Genomic DNA, 25,266 nt, shown 5'->3' on the forward strand with positions numbered 1-25,266 from the left:
GGTCCCACACTGTCATGCAGAGCCGGATGTGGGGCTTGAACTCATCAGCCGTGAGATCATGACCTAAGCTGAAGTTGGATGCTTAACCGACTAGCGACCCAGGTGCCCCTAAACCAAGCTTTTGAATGCAAACTGTTAATAGTTCTTCACCTAAGGGTTTCTTATTTTTAGGCATGGGACAAGGTTGGAAAATGGCAGCCCTAGAGTTTAGTCTATACTTTTTTAAAAATTTTATTTTAAAATTCGATTTTAAATTTCTTCAGGGACTCTGGTTTCCAGCCACATGTGACCTGCCTGGGCTGGAACTTGTCGCTCCACCCAAACCTCAGGAGATGTTCTATGTCTTTTCTGAAGGGAAGGGAGAAGTGAATGCTGTTTTCTGAGTTGAAAAGATTAGAGCTATATTGTCTTTAGGACTCTATGAAATAAATTCTAAAACCAGACCAGATTTAACCGCTCTTACCCAGAATAAACCGTTCTCCCCCCTTTCCAAGAACAAATGAGCCACTTCCTATTAATTTAAAAGCCCAGAAAGGCTCATAACTGAAGCTGACGTCGCCCTGGGAGAACACGTAGAGAAGGCAGTAGCTTCCTTTTTCCTTTCAAAGGTTGCTTTATCAGCTTCCTTAAATATTGCTTCCACGGGTTTACAGCAGCGACCGGTCAGCTCGATTGGGGGCTCTTTATTTTGCCTACAACACTGAATGGCTGGGCGGATGCAATACCGTCGAGGTCTTCCGGCAGAAAGAGCTCTTAGAGGGCGTGAGCCTGGTAACCCTGCAGCACCCCACAACAAATCCCACTTGAGAAGGTGGTGCAAAGAAATCTAAACCCCAGATTCACGTTCTCGCTCATCAGTTTGCACGTGGGGATCGGTGGCAGAAGAGAGCCAGTGCGCAACTGCCAATCCCGGACTGCAGACTCGGGGGCAGAAGCTTTTAGCCTTTCTGTCCACGGAAACTCTTTCCCTAATGTAAATTAATTTCCCCAAGTTTGCCTTCGCCCTGGCCGAGGGGCGTGTCCGGGCCGGTAACCCTGGGGTGGCTCGGTAAATGCTCCTGAAGTGCCTGCCTTTGGAAAGGCGCTCGCTCGTGGCGCGCACGCTCGTGCCCCAGCCGGAGACCAAGTGGTGGAAACTAGGGCTTTGGTTTTAGTCACCGAAAAGCGAGAGGGACCAGACGGTTGGAGGCTCCACCCCCGGGGATGCTGGAGGGGCTGCGTTGTTCCCTGCGCCTGGCCCTGGCGCTGGGCCCCAGGCGGCGGCAGCCCGCGCCGCGCAGTCGGTGCGCTGGAGCTTGGTCACGCCGCCGGCTTTCGCGTCCAGCCGCGCGCTGCGTGCGGCCGCAGCTCTCCGCAGCCCCGCGCCCCCGGGGACTCCCCATGGCCAGCCCAACCCGCGCCGCTGCGGCCTTCGCCCGCCAGGTACCCGAACCCAGACGTTTGCGGAAGGGGGGCGGATTGCACCGGCGTCTCCGAAGCCTGCCGGCCTGGTCGGGCGCATCGCTGTCGTTTCCTGCACTATCCTGCTTCGCCGCACACCGCCGTTCCGTCTCCACCCAGGCGTTTCCTCTCTCCCCAATCCTAACCGAAATCTAGAGCCCCAGCCAGCGAACTCCGCCTTGGAGAGGCCCCCGCCGGCCAGGTCTAATGCCCAGCCGCTGACGTGCTCCGGAGCGCGGCGTGGACAGCCACCGGGGATGTGAGGGTCGCCATGGAAGCTGCTTTGGGGGAGGAGGGGGAAGCGGAATTTCTGGGCTGCCAGAACTGACAACCACATCCTGCGTTCCTTTGCCACCCCAAAATATTTTGACCGCAGCCTTCTGCCTTCTTGGATTCCACCCCCCCCACCTTTCCCCCCCCCATCTCTTATGTAGCTATTTAGCAGATGGGGGGGGTGTTTGTTTTGTTTTTAAGGTCTGCACCTTTCCCCAACTCGTCCCTCAACCATTGTGCCCTTAAGTATCTTTTGAATTACCCCCTAATTTCCTGAGGTTATGTCCTTAACCTGTGAGGTTTGGTGTCCGTGCGCCCGCATTGCAGGACCCTGCCCGTGGAGAAAATGGTTCATTCTCGTCCTCATCCCTTTTCCAGCCTTGCTATTGTGCGCCAGTGATTGACAAGACCACGAGGCTGAGCTCGCCCAGGAGATTTTTCTATAAATGGCTTAAAACCCTGGTCTAGACTATTCGCTCCGATGTAAGGGGGACAATCACCTTCTTGTTCTTTGCTGGTGAACCCTGGCTCTGTAGGGCGAACCTGGAATTTAACCAGTCTGCCCTAAGCTAGCGGTGGAGGACGAAAACAGCTGCGTCCTCCTGAAAGGGTGAAAGTGAAGGGCAGCACTCCCAGGACGCTCTCCTTTGGGGCTGGTGCCCGGGTGCTTGATCTTCCTCCTGTTTGCTTGGGTACCTGAGCGGAGCACGCGGTGTGATGGTGAGTGATACTGATTACCCCAGGCCACAGTTTACCCACCTGGTTTTACTTAATGAATTTAATTCTTCTTTAAGGACTGCAGTAACGGATGCTCCCCAGAATGTACCGGAGCAGCGGGATCAAAAGAGACGGTGGGGACTTTCAAGGTAAGGTTATTTGCTCAAGGTTAAGTGCTACAACAATTAACTGAATAAATCTATTTCTTGTTGAGATTTGGGGCAATTTCACGGTGTGGATTTTACAGTAGTTTAGATATGCTGCCATGCATTTTAGATTCCCCTGGGGGGTGGGTCATTTGGGGAGCAGTAATATCTTCATATCTAAAATTACCTAGCAGTTAATTACTTATTTCATGAATCATAACTTTTTCTTGAAAAAGAACTAATTTGTAAATATTCATCTAGATAGAGGTTTATCTGATTGTCTAAGTATAACCTTTCACTATGCTTGTGGAAAAAGTTACACTTGTCATTTTTCTCTTTAAACCAACACCTAACATTTTACAGTAAATGTGTTGTATTTCCCTACCTACTCTCTGAATTATGGGGTTTGTATATTAAATAATCTCATAACTTCCCAGGCAAATAGTGAGGAGCAAATGAGGAACAATCTTGTAAAAGCACTTTGAAAATCATAAAAATACAAATATAAGGTGTATTATTATTTTCTTTATAAATTATCATCTCCACTGCACCCCACCAACCATGGAGGTTTTTGCTTCCTCTCTTTATGTCTCCTGCCTATTTGTCACTCACTGTCAATTGTCATCCATAGCACAGAGTGTCCTCATGATCTCACATCCTGGCAGGGTTCAGAGAGGGAGTGGAAACTTGACTCATCAATTTAACACACACCCAGCTCTTACTGTGTGCTAAGCATTGGAAATCTGAAGATAAATTCAAGATAAGGTCTCTGCTGTCAGGATTTAAAAAAAAAAAAATAGAATATCGTAATTTCTTTACAAAAATAAGCTTGTGAATTTTTTGTGTCCATAATACTCCTGGTCCTTTAAAGATCATATCCTCTGTAACCTTATAGCTGATCTAATCTACTCTGCTAACCTGTTAAGACTAAGTTCTAATACATTTGGAGACTTAAATATATTGAGATATTGGGTCCTAGGAAAAATGAGATAAAACAGACTCCTATTTGATAATCTCTCAGAGTCCTTTTATATAGTAGGTAAATTCCTCAAAGGGTATATAGATGAATGTGATTTTTTTTCTCAAAATTTCTTTATATTTTTATACATAGAGAATTTTTGCTAAGTTAAAATTAATTCATAATGTAAATAATCTATTTGCTGAATTTAGATTTCTATATATTATGTTTTAGTTAAGGGGGAGGTGTGCTGACATTCTACATTTGTATGTATATATTAAAACATGGGTTGTTAATGGTGGTTGTATTCACAGTGCATATGTGATGAGGCAAATGAAAAATGAAATTGATAATTTTGGGAGAAAAATGGTGGGTTTTATAAGACCATTTTTGCTTTTGACAAAAAGCAAAAATATTTTTCTATCTCTTTTTTATTTACTCCATTTGTATTTTTAAATTGCCTTTTGGATTTCTCATAGGGAGTTTTCATATTGTATCTCCTCCCCTCATTTTGATGCAGTCATTTTATTTATTTTTTATCTTTTTAATATGAAATTTATTGTCAAATTGGTTTCAATACAACACCCAGTGCTCATCCCAACAGGTGCCCTCCTCAATGCCCATCACCCATCCTCCCCACTCTCCCACCCCCCGTCAACCCTCAGTTTGTTCTCAGTTTTAAAGTGAGGATCCAGTTTCCCAACAAAGCCCAGAAATAAGATGCCTTATTACAGAATCTTTCTATGGACTCCAGAGTCATCTTTGTTTCAAAGAAATCCGCTGTTTCTTCCACTTTCCCCTGCTTTATTCATCTCCACAGAATGTGACACTCGAAATCTGTAATTCTGCTCTTCGTACCTTTCTATTAGGTTTTAAAAGAGGGTCTCTAAAAGATCATGAACATAGCACCTAAAGCTTTCGAAGTAGAGTAAGAAAAGTGCACTTATTGTAGAACAAAGTTGTACAATTTCTGATACACTTGTAAGGCTGAGATAGCTCTTAAACATTACGTTTGTGTCCAATGCAGAGAACAGCTCCAATACTGAGCAATGAAGAAGAGATGTTGCTAGAATGCTGGCTAATACAGCCCTCAGGTGCAACCAGGTTGCATTTGCCTCTTACGGGCTTCCCCATTTCAGAGCAAATACTTACCCAAGCGTGGCTTTGAGTTAGGAACTCATTGTTTTTTTAATATGCTTTGTTTTTGTCAATATTTGCCATTTCACAGTCCAGTCCTTGTGGCCTTGCCTTTCAAATTCTTCCTCAGGCATAATATGGCCTGAAGTCATCAGAGAACATGGAGCATTGGAAAGGGACAGATTAATTATGCAGGAGAGAGTATCACTTAACAAATATTTTTCTTTTTTATCCATCTTTAGAAAGTAAATGTAAAGTTTCTAAAGAACACTGATAAAAACTGTTTGCAAAATTTCTTTTATGCCAAAAATTTTTTCACTGCCTTAGACTTGATTTCATATCTACTCAAAACCAGTCACAAACCTTCAGCTAATATTGTTTACTTTAGAATTTCATTCAGTGTCCAATTAGGATATTTAATATTCTTAGGTAATTTCTCTTAGAGCTCAGGTTAAAAGCTGTTATTTTAGTTTCCAGAATTGTAGAAAATTTTTTAAAGGAAGGAAAATAGACTTCTTGATGAAATTCTGAAAGCACTAAGTTGTGCATTACTTTGAAAAACTGTATATTGGGCAATCCTTCTTTACAAATTAGAAAGTTAGAGGGTTGCTGTTCATATCATTAATAAATCACATCTTATAGGGGCGCCTGGGTGGCTCAGTCGGTTAAGTGTCCGACTTCGGCTCAGTTCATGATCTCGTGGTTCATGGGCTCAAGCGTTGCGTCGGGCTCTGTGCTGACAGCTCAGAGCCTGGAGCCCCCTTCAGATTCTGTCTCCCTCTCTCTATATACCTCCTCCACTCACACTCTGTTTCTCTCTCTCTCTCAAAAATAAATAAATATTTTTTAAAAATTGCATCTTATAAAAGGATGTAGCGGCCTATGAAAATAAGACTTATAATTTAATCATTTGTATTCAGCTTCCAGAAACTTAATTAGTAGTATCAAGTTATAATTACAGGAGCACTAAGTCGAGCATAAAACCACCTATTCTATATCTTTGCCATTAACTAGCTTGATCTCACAGGGCCAGTGGATCACTATGGGTGGTCCTAGAGATATTTTAAGGAGAGTTCAGAAAAGTAAAAATTATATACTATGCTATGCTCATTCTTTTTTTTTTTTTTTTTTTTTTTTTTTTTTTTAAGAGAGAGATAGAGCATGAGCAGGGGAGGGACAGAGAGAGGAGACACCAAACTGGAAGTGGGCTCCAGGCTCCACGTTGTCAGCACAGAGCCTGATGCGGGGCTCAAACTCACAAACAGTGAGATCGTGACCTGAGCCGAAGTCCAAGGTTTAACCACTGAGCCACCCAGGAGCCCCTAGGTTATGATAATTCTTAAAGTTGGTTCTTTAAGGATCTGTAGTAACAAAAAAGGTCTTTTAGTAAGAATTTTATAAAGTCTACAGCAGTCTGTTGTGTTGAAATACATTAAACCATGAAGATCAATCCATGTTTAGTGAAATTTAGAACAGAATTATTAGTACATATTTGATGTGTATAGTAGTTACTGTGCTAAATGAGAGTCCAACATAATCCAAAGCAATGACTGCCTTTTCCAAATGTTCAAATTGGCTAAAAGATTTTAGAGCCAAACCAAACATTTTGGGAGCTGGGATGTCTATCTGTGTAGAGGGATTGTGTGAGCAACTGCTAGGCAGTTTGAAAAGCTGAGGATACCCCCAGACTGCTGGACCAGATGGGGTGCTACAGTTTCCATACTTCCTGCTGGAGTAAAAGAGAAGAGAGTTTGGATAAACTGGCTGCACCACATGTCCAGTGTTACAGATGGAGGAAATGATGGGAAGAAAAAGAGGTAAAGGTGGGAGGACATCTGTAGCCAGGTTTTAGTCCTTCCTGTTAAACTATGGCATATAACCAAGAATGCTTAAGGGCTGGTCAGTTTTCAGGCACTGAGGAGACCCCAAATACAGCCCCCCTGTGTTCCTTGTTAACAGATTGTGTTTGCAGTTCTCCGACCAGCCCTGCTAGGCTCCCTTGCAACTTGATAGATCAGTGTGATACATTTCTGACCAGTAAGGCATATGGAAATTCCTGGAGAAATGTTGCTTTTGTGATCAAAAGGAATACACTTGTCTCCTCTTATCCTTTTCCTCCCCTATCTTTGGACCTTCATGAGATCATTAAAGCTGAAGCTACAGCTATAAGCAGCTCTTCTTTGACCCTGAGGAGAAGGCTAAGAAAATCACAGGGCCTTGAGATGATGGGGTTCTGTCGGACTTGGCTCTTTCAGACTTAACGTGAGAAAACCAACTCCTGTTTGTGTTTTACTTACTTGCAGCTGAATGCATTCCTAAGTGATAAGTAAAAGGTTAATGCAGGACATTAGTGAGAGGTAGAACTGAAAAAAGAAGTTAGTGCCATACTTGGGATACTTAATTTTGCAGCTAAAATATTTGGCCTTAAATCTATAGCCATTTAGGTATTCAGTGCACATTGAAAATTATGATCAAGCATGTGATTATGTTCAGAGAGATTATAAGGAAGAGATACAGAATATTTGCTACTGAGGGGGTAATAGAAATTGAGGAATCAGACTTCTTAAAGAGATTCTTGAAATTACAAGCATCTCTATTACTGAAAGGGGGAACCGAGGGTTGGGAGAATGTTGTGAGAATGATAAATTACCTCGAAAGGAATGAAGATGTAAAGAAAATACAGGAAAAAATACACAATGAATTTGTTAATGGAGGTCCTGTCTGGGAAGTGGGAATGTGGTGGCCAGGGTACTAGTTGAGAATTTGACACTTTTCATTTTTCTTCCCTTTACAGTAGAAATTTAAAGTAGTAAACATGCATTACTCTTACTAAATGAATTAAGGATTAAGAAGTAAAGAAGTAGAACATAATATATCAGAAATAGGGACCAACTTTTGGAGGAAATAGGTGTTCCATTTTAGATACGTTCAGTGTGAGATAACCAAGGTCCTGGGATTACAAAATAATGTACAGATTTTGATAAGAATTCACAAATGAGACTTGAATCTCTGAAGTGGTTCTCAGCCCTTCCAGTCTTAGCAGCCAGTGTTGGGAACCCTCACTCTTCAGGTTGCTGAAATCTGTGTGTGTGTGGGTGTGTATATATATATATATGTGTGTGTGTGTGTATACACACACACACATATATATACACTCACACACATATATACATACATATGTTAATACATGTATGTATACACTTATATATGCATACATATATACATACATACTTATACATATATATAAATATATATACATATATATAAACATATATATATGTATAATGTTTATTTTTGAATAAGAGAGCGAGAGAGAATTCCAAGCAGGCTTTGTACTGTTGGCACAGAGCCTGACTTGGGGCTAGAACTCACGAACCGTGAGATCATGATCTGAGCTGAAATCAAAAGTCGGACGCTCAGCCAACTGAGCCACCTAAGTGCCCCCAGATTGCTGAAATCTTCAAGGGAGACAGTGTGGTATGGTTCTGAGCCCAGAGTGCACAGTTAGAATCACTTGGGTAAGTTCAAACAAAGAACGCTTCCCCTGCTCTATCCCAAAGATTCTGTTTCAGTTCTGGAATGGAGTGTGGGTTAGTGTTTTTAAAAAGCTCCATAGTTGAATTCAATGTGTATCTGGGGTTGAGGATCCCTGATGCAGAGGAGGAAATGTAGAGGCTCAAAGAAAAAACTCAGTGTTACCCGGATTCTTGTGTTTTACCACTGCCAAACTATCTTTCTCCCCCTTCCTGTTTTGCTCCTTCATACTTTTGGAACAAGAAATAAAAGCATGGAAGCCATGTGTCTAGTATTATCCCTGATGGCTACTTCAGATTGCCCAGAATAAAGAGGTAAACTGGGGTTACTTTAATTGCTAGCAGCCTCTATGGTGAAGATTCTTGGGGATATAAGGAAGATGGCGTACAGTCTTACCTGCACAGAGCCAGAACCCATGCAGAATTGGAATGTTAGTCAGTGTACCATGGAGTAACTAGTTCTCTTGGCTCACCCCTTCCCCCACTCCAGCAGCCACAGTGCCTCCATGACGTCTTCTGCCACTCCATTTCCCCTACATTTCCTGAATTCCTGCCACACTGAGTCTTTCCTGTTCCTTGAATATGCCAAGTCTAGTTCCTACCACAGAATCTTGGCCCTTGCTTCCTCTTACTCAAATATTTTGCCTCTGGATATCTACATGGCCTACTTCCTTCTTCATTCAAGTCTTTGCTTAAAGGATGCCTCATCAGGAAGGTCATTCTCAACGCTGCTACCAAAAATAAGCATTTTCTTCTCCCACTCTGTCCTTTTAAGCAGCTTTCATTTTCTTCATAGCGCTAATCACCTCCTGACCTCTCTTCACTTATTTCTTTATACTGTTTTTCCTGCTCTAAGACAACAGGATTTTACTTGTTTTATTCCCTGAGATTCCTTTGGGCCTGTAGCAATACAGGTACACAGTAGCTCAACAGATATTAGGCTGAATGAATGCGTAATACTTGCTCACAGTGGCTACTGCCTGTCCGTGGCTGACTGTGAGCTTGCCTGAGAAGGAGGGGCTGGGCCACAGGCATCTTTGCATCTGTTGTGCTTGCTTATTTATTTATTTTTGAGAGAGAGCAACACAAGCCTGGGAGAGACAGAGAGTGAGGGGGACAGAGGATCTGAAGCGGGCTCTGAGCTGACAGCAGAGAGCCTGACGTGGGGCTCGAACTCGCAAGCTGTGAGATCATGACCTGAGCAGAGTCGGCTGCTCAACCACCTGAGCCACCCAGGTGCCCCTCTCTTGTGCTTATTTAGTGCAGTGCCTGAACCATTGTGCTGATTCAGTCAGTGTTCACTGAGTGAATAAAAAAGGCAAAATACTAAGAATAATAAAGCATATAAGGAAGAAAGAGGAACCATGGGAAAGAGAAATAAAAAACAACCCTACAGTTGTTTGATATGAGGCCATAGTCTTGTTTTTAAATATTATGTAGATTGTTATTGATATAAAGTATACATTCCATTGCTTATATTGATTTCATGGCAGGTGGGGTTGTTTGTTGGAGAGCTTAGAAATCCTGTAAGGTGTAAGGATCATGTGTAGTTGATATCTTATTGATTAGCTCATTAGAATTGTTTAGCTAATGATAGAAATAACTTGGAACGTGATCTTTATTTTACTTTTGAAGAACCATGCAAAGCACTGGTTCTGTCACTTGGGGTGGAGGAAGAAGCTAAGGTCTGCTGTCTTTACAATGTTGAAGATGTACCCTGAACTCAGCAAGTAGGAAAATCTCTCTCCTACTCACACTCCCATCTCCATTTGTACCTATTCTCCTCTTTCTGTTTTGGGTCTTACTACCCTCTCCTGTTATTAAGAAATTTTTATATGTAGTTTAAATTTTTTTTTTTTTTACATTTTTATTTATTTTTGAGAGACAGAGACAGAGCACAAGTGGGGGAGGGGCAGAGAGAGAATGAAACACAGATCCGAAGCAGGCTCCAGGCTCTGAGCTGTCAGCACAGAGCCCGGTACGGGGCTCGAACTCACAAACTGTGAGATCGTGACCTGAGCCGAAGTCGAACGCTTAACCGACTGAGCCACCCAGGCGCCCTTATATGTAGTTTTAATAGGTGAAAATTTGCATTGTTTGTGTTACCATATTGATATGGTTAAAGATTTTTCTTAGTCTAGGACTAAGAAAAGCCACTAAAAAAAAAAGCTAACTTAAAGCAAAGTCATATGTGCTTCATTGTTCAAGAACACTGTGACACCGTTCATGTAATGAAAAGTTTGTGAGAATTTTACTCACTTTAAATCCTAACCATCTTCTGTGAATAAGTCTGACATTCATCAGGGAGTACATCTGAAGTCAGCCGGATGTTATTTTCAGTTATTTGAGAAAATTTGTACTGTATTGAGTGTGAAGCACTGAGTTAGGGCTGGAGATTTAACTGGGGTATCTACTCAGAGTTCTTGTCTAAACAGTCTAGAGGGACTGACAAACTTTTTTTTCCCCCCAAAGTTTTATTTACTTATTTTGGGAGAGAGGGAGAGGGAGAGAGAATCCCAATCAGTCTTTGAACTGTCAGCACAGAGCCTAATGAGGGACTCAATCTCAGGAACTGTGAGATCATGACCTGAGTCCAAATCAAGAGTTGGGTGCTCAACTGACTGAGCCACTCAGGTGCCCCACTGGCAAACTTTTTTAATAGGTCAGATAATAAATATTTAGGTTTGAGGACCATAAGGTGTCTGTCACTGTTAGTGGACTGTGCCATCATTGAAGGTAAAGGGACAGTGTGATTGTGTTCCAATAAAACTTTATTTACAAAGAGGCCAGAAGCCTGAATTTAGCCTGTAGGTGAAATTTGTCCAACATTCTACCTGGTCTAGAGGATAGGAGAGAAATGGGATTCAAGGATCCAAACAATTTAGCTCGATTGTATCTCTTTAAATAAATTCTTTTTTCTTTTTTTTTTTTTTTTTTTTTTTTTTTGCACTTAGTAAAGGATTTTAAGTTAATTTACTTGTTTGGATTAAATGGTGGTAGAAGAAAGTCCATCACCACCACCCCCCAATTTGGCATTTTGTTGGCATCTTCCAAAGTAGCATTCATCACAAGACTAACCTGAAAATTACAATAATGTGTTGTCTTTAGTGCCTTAGGCTTCACTGTAATGTGAGCTTTGTGGTTATTTTAGAATAACATTCAGCCTGAATGTTATTCTAAAAATAAAACTGATTATCATTCATAGTCTGTCAAATGACTAAGACATGTGTAAGACAGTGAATTAATCAGAAGCAACTAGATTTTATTTTATTTTATTTTTTTAACATTTATTCATTATTTTGAGAGACAGCACAGTCAGGGGAGGGGCAGAGAGAGGGGGAGACACAGAATCCGAAGCAGGCTCCAGGCTCTGAGCTGTCAGCACAGAGCCTGACGCGGGGCTTGAACTCATGAAATGCGAGATCATGACCTGAGCCGAAGTCGGACGCTCAACCGACTGAGCCACCCAGACGCCCACAACTGGATCGTTTTAAATATAAGAATAAGAGAGGCGCCTCAGTCGGAAGAGCATGTGACTCGTGATCTTGGGGTTGTGAGTTCGAGCCCCATGTTGGGTGTAGAGATTACTTAAAAGAATAAATAAATTAAAACTTAAAAAAAAATTTAAAAAATATAAGGATAAGAGCTGATGATCTAAAGGGAAGTTCTATACTTGATTTTGGGAGCAGTGTATACATTTGTGTATTAAGCGAGTTTGACCTTCTTTAGGAAGTCAAATCTGTCCCTCGTTTAATATTGTCTTTTAATTGGTCAAAAAGCTCCTTCCCCTGTGGTTTTTGTCAGCAGTCTTCAGCCCTTGCGAAGTTAGTGATGGGACTGCGATTCGGGCACGGATGTATTTGGCCATTTGTAATGGGCAAGCTGGCTATGTGCAGATTTAGTAAAATGCTGCTGTGTGAACTTGTTACCTATTACTCCTAATTTATCCTTCTTTCAATAAGAGGTCCTTTGTTCACTGTTTCAGCACAGAATAGAGGATTTATATCTTGGTGTTCATTCTCTACATCTCTGTTTTCAAAGAGGAAAACATTTGCTTCCCTCTGCTCATTTCTTCTATAATGCACCCAGGGGGTTTTGAAGGCTTATGCCAAGAATTCTTGGAGGGAGTTGGAGTACAACCATCGCCAAGAGGTTCAGTTCTTAATGACTTTAATTTTAGTTTAACAAATTGTCATGAGTGTTGCTGTTTTTGTCGTAGAAGACACCCCTTACCTCTTTCCTGAATGCTCAGTATGGTGAGAGTGAAGAAGGGAGGTGTTCTCGACTTTTTCCATCATTTTACACCATCTGCTCTTTTGTCCTCATTTCTAAGTATCATTGAATTTGGTTCTGATACTTATTAGGCAGTGTATTGTGCAGAGATTTCAAGCAACAAGCCAAATTCTGAATGCAGGCATGATTTATTTGGCTCACATAGTATTGTTAAATTTCTGAGTTAGTTGCCAGCACTTAAATGTCAAATGATTTCACTTTTTAGTGGCCAGTGACTTAAATTTCATTTGTCTTTTGATTTTCTGTATCATCATGCCAGTGGATGTTCAATAACTTTTCTTTAATGGTGCTGATTTTTCTTCCCTAGGCTAAAGATCTAATAATCACACCAGCCACCGTTTTAAAGGAAAAACCAGACCCAGCGACTCTGGTTTTTGGAAGTATTTTCACGGATCACATGTTGACCGTGGAGTGGTCCTCAGAGTTTGGATGGGATAAACCACATATCAAGCCGCTTCAGAACCTATCATTGCATCCTGGCTCATCAGCTTTCCATTATGCAGTGGAAGTAAGTACATGGGAAGCAATGAGGGTGACTTATTAGATCTTCACTGTGAGTACACGGTAGCTCTTCCTGCTCAAATAGCTTGTGGGCAGTATAGGCTTTATCATATTTACTCAAGGAAGTCATAAATGTCTTTAAAGCTTTCCCAATAGGCAGTTAAATTGAAGGTAAGTCTTAAGGACCAATTTTTCAGATAATTTGGAATTTTCCATAATGTCAATGAAGAAATTATTTACAGCAAATACAAGGACAGTAGGTAAGAGAATTAGCAATAAAAAATCTGGTACTGTTACTATTTTACTAAGTAATTTCTAAGATCTTCTAATGACTGAGAAGGTGTTATTGAGTACAATATAATGGTTACATTTTAATGCTAACTGCATGTTTTTATGACCGGCATTAATGTGTAGTTATATGTGTTAAGAGACATGTAATTAAATGTCATTCTTCAGGCATGAGTAGAATAATTGTAAGCATAAAATATTAAATATTTGGAGAATGCTTTCTCTGGTCCTTGTTAGGATACACTCTTAGATTCACAATAGACTCCTCATTCCCTTGACCCTCATTTTGTTTTACTCATTTTTACTGTGTTGGACATCTTTCCCAGAATATTAGAATCCTGGAAATAAGCAGTGGCCTACCTATTAAGGGACTAAAAGATGGTACTAGTAGATATTTATGACAATAATGATAAAATTAGTTTTGTTTATTAAATTCCAGTAATGTGCTCTGAACCTTATATGGGTCATCTCATTTAATAGTGAGAAAACATAGTTAAATATTCAGGTCAGTCATCTGGCTCCGGGAATTCGGTCTCTGTTGTTCCATAGGGAACTCTTTGACTTGGGAAGCTTATTTAAAATCACTTTGTGCTTCCAATTTCTTTACCTATAAAATTGAAGTAGTGATAATACCTACTTCATAGTGCTATTATAAGGTTAAGGTAAGGTAATTTGTTTAAGCATACACACTCATGCCTGGTGCAGAAGGAGAGCCCAGTCCTTACCTACTATTTTTAACCCTTAAATCAGCATTATCATCTATTGTAGAAGCAGGTTCAGAAAAGTTAAGTTTCTTGGCCAAGGTTACACAATATTAAGGGAAAAGACAGGGTACAAATGCTCACTTCTGCTTTCTGCGATATCACTCCTAAATGCATACACTAAAATTATGAAGAGGCCTGTCCAATTAACTTATTCAAAATTATAAATTTGAACAATTTGGAAACCTGTTCAATGCCCAGTGTATCCACTAGATGTTGAACTTGAAGGTCTTCAGTTTCCATTCCCATCTCTGTGTCTGAACTGTCTTAGCTTGGATGAATTCTTTGATTATTTGAACACTCCAAGCCTCCATTTCTTCAACTATAAAATAAATAAGCATGGTAGCTGCCCTTCCCTGTGTCATAGGGCATCTAAATAGATTTCCAACAAGTTTTCAAATGCCAGTGGCTATCAGAATATTTTTTAGCTTTCAAAAATCACAGTAATCCCTTCTCATGTACTTCCCATAGGCCACTGGTTCTCCAAGTGTGGTCCCTAGAGCAACAGCATTAATGTGGCCTGGGAGTTTGGTAGAAATCAGAAACTCTGAGGGTGGACATGTACTGTGTTTGAGACCACTGCCCTCAGATTTGCCATATTCCTTTCAGATTTTTAAGCATTTCCTTTATTTGCTCTTTATTATGACCTCTGTCATGTATGTATGGGTCTGCTTCTGGATCTCATTTTTCATTGCACTGTCTTATCTATTCTATTCTGTTCTTTTGTTTTGTTTGTCTGTCTGCATAAATGCCACACTGTCTTGATGTCTGCCTGGGAAAAGTCCTTCTATTTTGCCTTTCAAGAGTGTCTTGGATGTTCTTGGCCCTTTGCTTTTCCATATAACTTTTTTTTTTAATTAATTTATTTATTTTTGAGAGGCAGAGAGAGAGAGACCAAGAGTGAATGGGGGAGGGGCAGAGAGAGAGGGAGACACAGAATCCAAAGAAGGCTCCAGGCTCTGAGCTGTCAGCACAGAGCCCGATGCGGGGCCCGAACTCACGGACCATGAGATCATGACCTGAGCTGAAGTCAGATGCTCAACTGACTGAGCCAGCCAGGCGCCCCTTCCATATAACTTTTAAATTTAGTTTATCAAGTCAATCAACTTTTATAGCTTAGTTTGTTAAAAAGAAAATAAAACTCCCTGACTTCTTTTGTTCATTTGGGTTACACTGGATATATAAATTGATTTGGGAGAATCAACATCTTTATAATATTCAGTCTTTGGATCTGTGAGTGTGAGATTGCTTTCTGCATTTAGTTAGGTCTCTAGTGACTTGATAAAGTTTTATATTGTCTTTATGGGTCTTTGCTTCTTTTGGGCACGCCCCCCCCCCCATAGTCCTCTCTTAATTCTATCATAAATAGTGTTTTTATTTTCTAACTGCTGCTGTTACATAAGAATATAATTTTGTATTTGGTTACCTCATCTAAGGAAATACATTTCAAAAGAATATGTTGATTTGTGCTGGTTTTCTACATATTTATTCTTACCTCTGTTTCATGATCTATGAGAGTATTTATTTATTTATTTATTTATGAGAGACAGAGCACAAGTCGGGGAGGGGCAGAGAGAGAATGAGACACAGAATCCGAAGCAGGCTCTAGGCTCTGAGCTGTCAGCACAGAGCCCGGCACGGGGCTTGAACCCACAGACCATGAGATCATGACTTGAGCCAAAGTCGGACGCTTAACCAACTGAGCCACCCAAGCACTCCTTTTTTCTATTCAGTCTAATACTTTTTATTTATTTTTGCCTTATTGTAGTTGGATATAGTTGCATAGTATTGAATTAAAGTAGTTACAGCGGGCAATTTGTGATGTCCCCACTCTGAAAAGAAAAGCTTTGGATTTTATCAATATGATGTTTGGTTCAAGTTCATTGTAGATATTTTTTTTTTTTTATTTTTTTAGTTCATTTATTCATTTTGAGAGAGAGTGTGAGTGTGGGAGGGTCAGAGAGAGACAGAGAGAATCCCAAGCAGGCTCTGCACCATCAGCACAGAGCCTGATGTGGGGCTTGAACTCACAAACTGTAAGATCATGACCTGAGCTGAAACCAAGTCAGACACTTAATCGACTGAGCCACCCAGGTGCCCCACATTGTAGATATTCTTTATCACTTAACAAAGTTTCCTTCTTAGTTACTTGGGAGGCTTTTTTTAAAGAGTCTCAAATGAGGGGCGCATGGGTGGTTCAGTGGGTTAAGCATCCCACTTTGGCTCAGGTCATGATCTCATAGTTCTGTGGATTTGAGTCTTGTGTCGGGCTCTGCGCTGACAGCTCAGAGCCTAGAGCCTGCTTTGGATTTGGTGTCTCCCTCTCTCTGCCCCTCCCCTGCTCATGCTCTGTCTCTCTCTCAAAAATAAATAAATGTTAAAAAGAATGTTAAAAAATAAAAGCCTCAAATGAATGTTTAATTTTGTCAGATACATTTACTATATCTAATGAGATGATTATATAGTTTTTTTTCTACCTAAGCTATTAATATAATGAATCTCATGTTTTCTTATGTTACATCAACTTCTGTTCCTGGGATAAATCCAACTTTTTCATGCTATGTTATCCTTTTGTATATTTTACATCTGTTACTTTTAATGAGATTATCATATAATCTTTATATATATTTGAACCTATATCAGGTGCAAACAATTTTAATTTTTAAGTTTATTTATTTTGAGATAGAAAGTGCAAGCAGGAGAGGGGCAGAAAGAGAGAGAGAGAGAGAGAGAGAGAGAGAGAGAGAGAATCCCAAGCAGGCTCTGCACCCTCAGTGCAGAGCCCCATGTGGAACTCGAACGCCTGAACTGTGAGATCGTGACCTGAGCTGAAATCCAGAGTCGGATACTTAACCAACTGAGCCACCCAGGCACCTCAGGTGCATATAATTTTTAAATTGTAAGGTAAATGGAATCCTGTGACATTACCTTTGAATTAAAGTTTATTTTGTTTTGCATTTACTAATATAACCTCACCAGCTTTACTTTAAAAAATTTTTTTTTTTTTACATTTATTTATTTTTAATAGAGAGAGACAGAGCACAAGTTGGAGAGGGGCAGAGAGAGGAGACACGGAATCTGAAGCAGGCTCCAGGCTCCGAGCTGTCAGCACAGAGCCTGACGCAGGGCTCGAACTCACAAACTGTGGGATCATGACCTGAGCCGAAGTCGGACGCTTAACCGACTAAGCCACCAGGTGCCCTAGACCACCAGCTTTACTTTATTTATTTAATTAAAAAAAATTTTTTTAATGTTTTTTATTTATTTTTGAGGCAGAGAGAGACAGAGTATGAGCAGGAGAGGGGCAGGGAGAGAGGGAGACACAGAATGGAAGCAGGCTCTAGGCTCTGAGCTGTCAGCACAGAGCCCGACCCGGGGCTCGAACTCACAAACCAAGAGATCATGACCTGAGCCAAAGTCGGATACTTAACTGACTGAGCCACCCAGGCGCCTCCACCAACTTTAGCCAGAATTTGTATGACATAATTATTTTTATGTCTTTTTGTCTCATGTGTGTTTCAGATGTTATCAGCTGAGTCCAATCTGACAACTTTATCTTTTAACTGAAGCTTTAGTCCTATTACATTTAATAAGTTACTCACATATTTGTACCTAAATCTCATTTAGTGCTTTTACATTGTGCTGCATGATGTAGACTTCTTTTCTCATGTAAGCTCTAAGGCTATAAGCTTCTAAAGGCCCAACTATCATTCAGTTCGAATTTTCTGATTTCCTTAATTTTTCTTCCTTGACTCATACTTTAGTAAATGAGTTTCTTCTTTTCAAAATGTTGACATTCTGCGGCTGTATTTCTGATACTGATTTCTGATGTAAGGTTGGGAAATATGTGAAAAGAACATGCATTCTGCAGGTGGTGTGTGCAGGGCTCTGTGTATCCACTAGGCTAGTTTATTTTTCCTGTTCTTCAAATCTTCCATATCTTTACCGAATTTCAGCCTGTTTGTTCTGTCAGTTATTTAGAGAACCAGTGTTAAAATTTCCCACTAAAATTATTGATTTTTCTCTTTTCTGTGTGTATCAGTATACACCTACTCTTTAAATTATTATTAAGTATAATTTATTGTCAAATTGGTTTCCATACAACACCCAGTGCTCATCCTAACAGGTGCCCTCCTCAATGCCCATCACCCACTTTCCCCCCTCCCCCCCCCCATCAACCCTCAGTTCTCAGTATTAAGAGTCTCTTATGGTTAGTATGCACCTACTTCAAAGGTTTTTAACATCCCTGCCCAGTGGTTTGTCTGGGCGCCATTGTGAGAAAGGTGCCATGGCCCTAACACAGGATGGTCTTGAGCTGCTTGGGTTCTATGATTTGGGAGACTAAACCAACCCTGGTCACATCTAGATTATTTACTATCCAGAGTTTGAATGAGCCCGATTAAATGAAAGGATGCATGGGTGTTTAGGGCAGCAGGGTACCATGGGTTCTTTGCCTCCATTTTCATTGTCTGGATAGTTTGCCATGTTTTGTGATTGGAGATGTTTTCTTCCCACCTACATTGAGGTGTTATTTAGTAATATGGCTCCTAGGTAAGGGATATCTTTGACTTCCTACCAGATTTTTGGTACTCAAAGAGTTCTTTTTCTTTTCTTTCTTCTTCTTTTCTTTTTTTTTTTTCCTTAAAGAAGTTCTTTTTAGCCCAGCTACTCTAACCAGCCTGTCAACTGCTGGCTTTTTCTAGATTTAGAGATCTTTGGTCTAAGTCAACAACTTTACATGATGAAGAAGATGAGCGCCAATGGAAAAGTCAGTCTTTTAAACACAGATTATTTTCATTAATGATTCCCTAAGATTTATTTCTCTTTTATCTTTAGTTATTTGAAGGATTGAAGGCATTTCGAGGAGTAGATAATAAAATTCGACTCTTTCGGCCAAACCTCAACATGGATAGAATGTACCGATCTGCTGTGAGGGCCACTTTGCCGGTATGTGAGTGGATTTAGGAGTTTCTTGTATGTTTCTTTCTTTTAATGTAATGGGTCATTGTGAATTTACCACGGAATAAATCATTTCTGAATGTAGCTGACCCTTGAGCAATGCAGGGGTCAGGGGAACTGGCCCCCACGTGGTTGAAAATCTGTTTGTAACTTAGACTCCCCAAAAACTTGACGAAGAGCCTACTGTTGACTGGAAACCTTACCAAAACATAAACACTTGATTAACACATATTTTTTATGTTGTGTGTATTATATACTTAATTCTTGCAATAAAGTAAGCTAGAGAAAAGGAAATGTTACTAAGAAAATCATAAGGAAGAGAAAATACATTTACAGTACTGAATTATATTTATTAAAAAAAAAAATCAATCTACATGCAAGTGCACCCGTGCGATTTAAACCCATGTTGTTCAAGAGTCAACTGTACTTAGATTGATATACAGTACAAACATGTGAACACTGAAGTTACTTCTGATCTACTTTGTAATCAGTGAGGTAAAAATTAGTAATTCCAGAGTCTATTTTTTGTGAGTGTCTGTGGGGGATTAATATGTATGTAGGAGATAATAGGATAAGGAAGAAAAATGTACCTCAAACTAAAATAAATAAAATTTGAAGACCTTATGAAATTATAATATGTGAAATGGAAAATATGGTGTGCCACACAGATATTTTGGGAGTATCTTGCCTAATTGCTTTGGGCAATAGCAAGTTTGCAGTGACTTATTTTGATATTTTACCCCAAGCTTTATTATTTTTTTTAAATGATATCAAAATGGTTTGTCATAGCCATTGGTTCCTGTCTAGAACATTGTTAAAGAGCAGAATTCATTATACAGTGGGTTGGATTTAGATTATAAGGCTCATATCAAGGTAGGACGTGTCTTAGATTACTTCCCTTGCCTGAGACGTGACCAGGCTGCCTTTCTGAGCTGAAGAAGCTGTTTTCTTCTTTTACATATTCTGTGTATCTAACTTTCAGGAACCTAGCCCAAGCTCCACTTTTGAAGAAGCCCAAGTAACCACTCCTTTTTAGCCAGGTTCTTCCCTTTCCTTCCTACTTTTGTAACCCATGCTGCACCTACCTCCTTCAGAGGCCATAATATAGTACCAGAAGGGAAATTACAGTGAATTTTTTGAACTTGTTTAATTCTTGTGCCATTACAAACTACCAGGAAATACTTTAAAGTGGGGACAGGAGGAAAGGGACGTAACATCTCTTGGACCTCAGCTCTACCACAAACTGTGTTTGATGGTTTTACATTCTTTGCCTGTTGAATCATAACAGTAAGCCATTTCCAAGAAGGTGTATGTTGTACATTTTAGTAGCACTTTTGTACTAGAAGAAAATTCGAGCCCTAAGAGGTTAAATGACTTGCCTTAAGTCACAGAGTAAAGGGACATGGCAAGAAACTGGGTGCAAATCTATTTAATTCCTGGTCAAGTTCTCTTTCCACTAAATCTTATCGCTAGACAACAGTACCAGAGATGCCTACAGGTGATGCAGGGTGATGATATGTCCTATATGATGGACAATCCTGATTTCTATAATATTGTGCTGTGATTCCTGGTTCTAAGTTCCCATTTAAATAGCCAATTCTTGATGTCATGGGTTTTGTTCACATGTGTGTTTCTGACTCATTTCAGTCTTGGATAACCCATCACATACATTTCTGACAGTATGTTTCTCTGCCCTGTTGAGTGAGTAGAAATTACTTATTTTACATACTGTCACCTATCTAGTACATGAAAACCTTTTTCTCCTTAGAAATAAACCCTTTGCCTTTGCCCATTTTCCTGTTGGGTCATCTGTGTCTTTCTTACTGATTTTCAGAATATCTTAACATATTCAAGTTATGATCCTTGGTTGGTTATGTGTTATGAATAACTTTACCCAATTTGTTGCTTCTTACATCTTCTAAAGAACAGAAATCATTAAGTTTTAAATAGCCAAATTATACCCATTTTTTTCCTTTATGATTTGTGCTTTATATCTCTGATTTAGGAATTCTTGTCTACCTTTAGGAGACACAGGTATTTTAAAATTTTTACTCCATAAAAGTCTTAATGTCTTATCGTATTTAACTATATAATCCAACTCTAGTTGATATTAGCTACAGTAAGAGGTAGGGATCCAACATTTTATCTCCTCCATATGGATAATCCATCATGCCATCACAATTTTGGTGGAAAAAAAAACACAGAAAAAAAATTCTTGTCTGGTTTTATTATTACTGCTTTTTTTTTTTTTTTTTTTAACAGTCTAAAGCTTTCATGAGGATCATTTCTTATTGCTCCAGTGGAAGAAAATCCCATTATTCATTATGCTTTACATTCCTTCAGGTATTTGACAAGGAAGAGCTTTTAGAGTGCATTCAACAGCTTGTGAAACTGGATCAAGAATGGGTCCCCTATTCAACAACTGCTAGTCTCTATATTCGTCCTACATTCATTGGAACTGAGGTACAAACCGACTCCTGTTTTGGGGTACTTCGGTAGACAAGTTATCATTGTTTATTCTTGTGTGAAACTTCTAGCATATAGCTTGAAAGGGCCGCCAGCCACATCATAAATGACTCCTTTCTCCTGATTATCAAGATTAGGTGTTGGCAAACATTTATTTAAAGGACCGGATGGTAAATATATGAGGCTTTGTGGGCCATTTGGTTTCTGTCACAACTACTTGATTCCACCATTGTGGCACAGAAGCAGCAGCCACAGTTACCAACGTAGATGAGCAATGAACAGGGCTGTTTGCCTTCCTTTAATCAAGATTAACCAAATACTGATTTCCTCAATATTTTTCTGAGTTTCCTCAGAGGCATTCCTCAGTGTCATGTCTCGTCTTGGCAGTAGTTTTCCAAGGTCGAAGTGGTAATGGTTTTGAAATTTGGAGAAGGAAGAGCTGCTGCTTCTTATTTTCATTTTCCTGAAGTCTTGAGATTACTAAGGGTTGGGAGTGGAAGGCCCTCTTCCCTCACAGGAAATGTTGAAAATAAAGTTCACAATGGGAGGGTTAGAACTTGAGAGTAGTAGCTTTAAACAGCATGGCTGTAAGATCTGCTGGTGAGCCACACTCTACTGGCTGAGGCCCTTGCAAAAGGACATGCCTGGAAAGGCTAAGGCTGTTTGTGTGGGTTGAGTATGTTCTATAAAGACCCTCTCACTTGTCTCCTTCCTCTTAGAGTGAGTGATACGAAGGGATAATTGATGGGTGGGGGAGATTGAGTGTGGGTAGCATATGGAGATCTTTAGGAATAGAGAGGAAACATAATGCTTTTACTATAGTCTAGCCATTCTGTTCTCTACTAAGTAATTGTAAGCTTACCAAGTTCTCTACTATGCCATCTGGATGCAAGAAGTAGGGAAATAGAAGGCCATAGAATAAATACCTAAATGGTCTTTTGACACCCTCTTGATGCCTTTGAAAGACTATTAAGAATCTAGATAATGAACTTCATGAACTGTAGTCTCCCTAGCAAACTTGAAAGAATTGGGACAATTTAAAAAATGATCTGCTCCTTATGTCTCTGGCATTTTAATATTAATGAACTTTTAATCTATTTTATATTTTTGTTTATATAATTTTATTTTTTTAGTTTTTTATATTATTTAACTTTAGGATAGGAAGAAGCAATTTTTAATGTTTGTTGAAACATTTTTACTAATCTGGAAGCACTCTCTTCCCGTTATCCTGAAGTAGTTTCCCACTGTAAGATCTAATTCTTCTATTCCAAGTTTGTTGAGAATTTTTGTAACAAATGGATGTTGGATTTTGTTGAATAATTTTTCTATATGTCTTGACATGATTGTGATCTTGTTCTTCATTCTATAATTATAGTGTATTCATTTTTTGGTTTTAAAACAACCTTCCATTCCTGGACTAAATCCTACTTGGTTATGGTGAATAATTATATCTTGTATTCAGTTTGCAAGTATTTTGTTAAGAATGTATGTCAATGCTCCTAAAAGGTATTGGTCTGTAGTTTTCTAGCGTAATTAGTTCTGTGATTTAGCAAATTGTTTAGAGTCCCGGAATCCTATAATCTAGAGTTAGACCAGCTTTTAAATCTGATTTTATAGTCTAGCCTGTTGTCACAATAATCCCCTCTATTGGCAGTCTTCAACTTTTTGTATTTGAATTGCCCAAGTATTTTTTAAAATATATGTATTGTCTCCCATCCCCACAGATTTTCATTGAGTAAATCAGAATGGTAATTCTGATGCCTGCCCGTATTTAAGAATCTTGGTGACAAAAGCCATGCCAAGTAGTTCTCTTCCACTCTGCCAGCTTACATATTTGATCATGCCTTGGGCCTCAGAGTCAAGAATTTTTAAAAATCTGCTTTATAAGCAATAGGGTAAGAATTGAAGGAAATAATTGATATCATTTGATGTGTCAACATTATTTATATTTGGTTGGTATATCAAATATACCTATATTTATATCAACTAGAACTTTTCTAATGGTGTAGGCAGAAAAAAGATCACCTATAATTCAGAAATGAGCATAATACAAATAATAAAACATGGATTTAGGCATTTGTACTCTACACAGATGTTATATAATCTAGTCTGGTAATTATCATGCACTGTCTTTTCATGGTGGTTGCATTAATAAGTGAAGTATTGGCTGGAGTATTGGCTTAGTCTCAATGACTTCTGGTTCACTGGGATTACTTCATCAGAGATGACTAACTTTTGCTGCCCTTTTTACGTTACTTGGTTTTGTGAGGGTTCTGTCTTGTCACTGGCTTCACAGAATAATTGTGGGCTCAACCTCCATATCAGTTATCTGATGTTTGGTCTTATCTACTGCTGGCTGAAATCCATTTTTTTTTCATGTTCTTTTCATGAGTAGATTAACTGATTAAGGCAGTCTTCGATCAAAAAGGTATTTTGATTTCTTTGAATGAGCAAATATATGTTGGGGTCATTTATTAAGTGATATCACCCCCTAGTCGATCTCTATTCCCAGGTATGATATTCCCTTATGTGTATAGAATATTCAGTGTTGAACAACAAATTTATTTGTATTGAGCTCCAGCCCAGATCCAAATAATCTAAATCTGTGGAGCCAGGATCAGAGACTCTGCATTTAAACAAACTCTCCAGGGATTTCTTAACTACTTTAAAGAGTATCACCATCTCAAACCTTGTGAAAGAATTAAGCATATGTCTGGCAGTCTTGAATGCTTTATTTGCTCCAGGGATTGTAAACTGGCACCAGGTAGAAATATTTATATCTTTGAAAGCTCAGTGTCATCCCAAGGGCAGGGTGTTGTTATCACTTTCAGGGGCCATGATATAACATTCAAATATTAATCATTCCTTCTCATGCCTAGTACAATTTGGTAGCTGCCATGTACTGAGACAGTGACTCTAATACCAACTTCTGAATTTCATTATATTTGCAATATGGTGCTTCTTTACATGTTTTATAATTAACTGACCCTTCATTTTTACCAATTTTCATAGGTAATACCTATGTATGAATGTATTTGTACAATTTGTCATATGTCTTCTGGCCTTTGATAATAATTGGATCCATTATTAAAATCCTTTTAGGTTTAGGATTGTAATAAACAGGAAAGTATTTTATTGGAACATTTATAATCAGCTAGTAATAATGTAACCAGTGAGTAGAGATTGCCAATAAAAAAATGCCAGGCTGCCAGTGGGTAGAAATTAAAAAAAAATTTTTTTCTATAAGGTTCATATTATTAAACAAAATACTAAACTGAATACATAAACCTTTTGTAACAGGCTTAAATTAGAGAGTAAAATCATTCATGTTACCAAAAGATTTTTCAGGGGTGCCTGGGTAGCTCAGGCGGTTGAGTGTCCAATTCTCAATCTCAGCTCAGGTCTTGATCTCGGGGTCGTGAGTTGAAGCCCATCATTGGGCTCCATGCTGCACCTGAAGCCTACTGTATTTATTTATTTCTTAAGTGTTTGTTTGTTTATATATTTATTTACAGAGGGAGAATGTGACCAGGGGAGGGGCAGAGAGAGAATCCCACGCAGGTTCCACACTGTCAGCACAGAGCCCAGTGCAGGGCTCGATCTCACCAACCATGAGATCATGACCTCAGCAGAAATCAAGTCAGACACTCAACCAACTGAACCACCTAGGTGTCCCCTGAAGCCTACTTAAAAAAAAAAAAAATTTCAGCATCCCTTTAATATCTTCTGAAGTATTTATAGGTAATTAAAGAGAAGCTAAAAGCTGTAGAATGCTTCTGACCACAGCTGATTAT

The 25,266-nt window shown here is 39.4% G+C and overlaps 1 protein-coding gene across 3 annotated transcripts in view; it reads left to right on the forward strand.

The window, feature by feature from the left end:
* Positions 1 to 25,266, forward strand: part of BCAT1 (branched chain amino acid transaminase 1) — a 107,258-nt gene that overhangs the window by 32,988 nt on the left and 49,004 nt on the right. The window contains exons 1-5 of one of the 3 annotated variants that reach the window (XM_086713839.1): positions 1,070 to 1,422; positions 2,508 to 2,579; positions 12,805 to 13,005; positions 18,884 to 18,994; positions 21,350 to 21,469. In XM_086713839.1, coding sequence (XP_086569965.1) covers positions 1,204 to 1,422; positions 2,508 to 2,579; positions 12,805 to 13,005; positions 18,884 to 18,994; positions 21,350 to 21,469 — 723 coding nt within the window. In that variant the 5' untranslated portion in view covers positions 1,070 to 1,203. The other 2 variants (XM_086713842.1, XM_086713841.1) reach the window with 2 other exon arrangements.

Source organism: Puma concolor, chromosome B4 (genome assembly GCF_028749965.1).
Source record: "Puma concolor isolate L17-30 chromosome B4, mPumCon1.1.hap2, whole genome shotgun sequence".
NCBI lineage: Eukaryota > Metazoa > Chordata > Mammalia > Carnivora > Felidae > Puma > Puma concolor.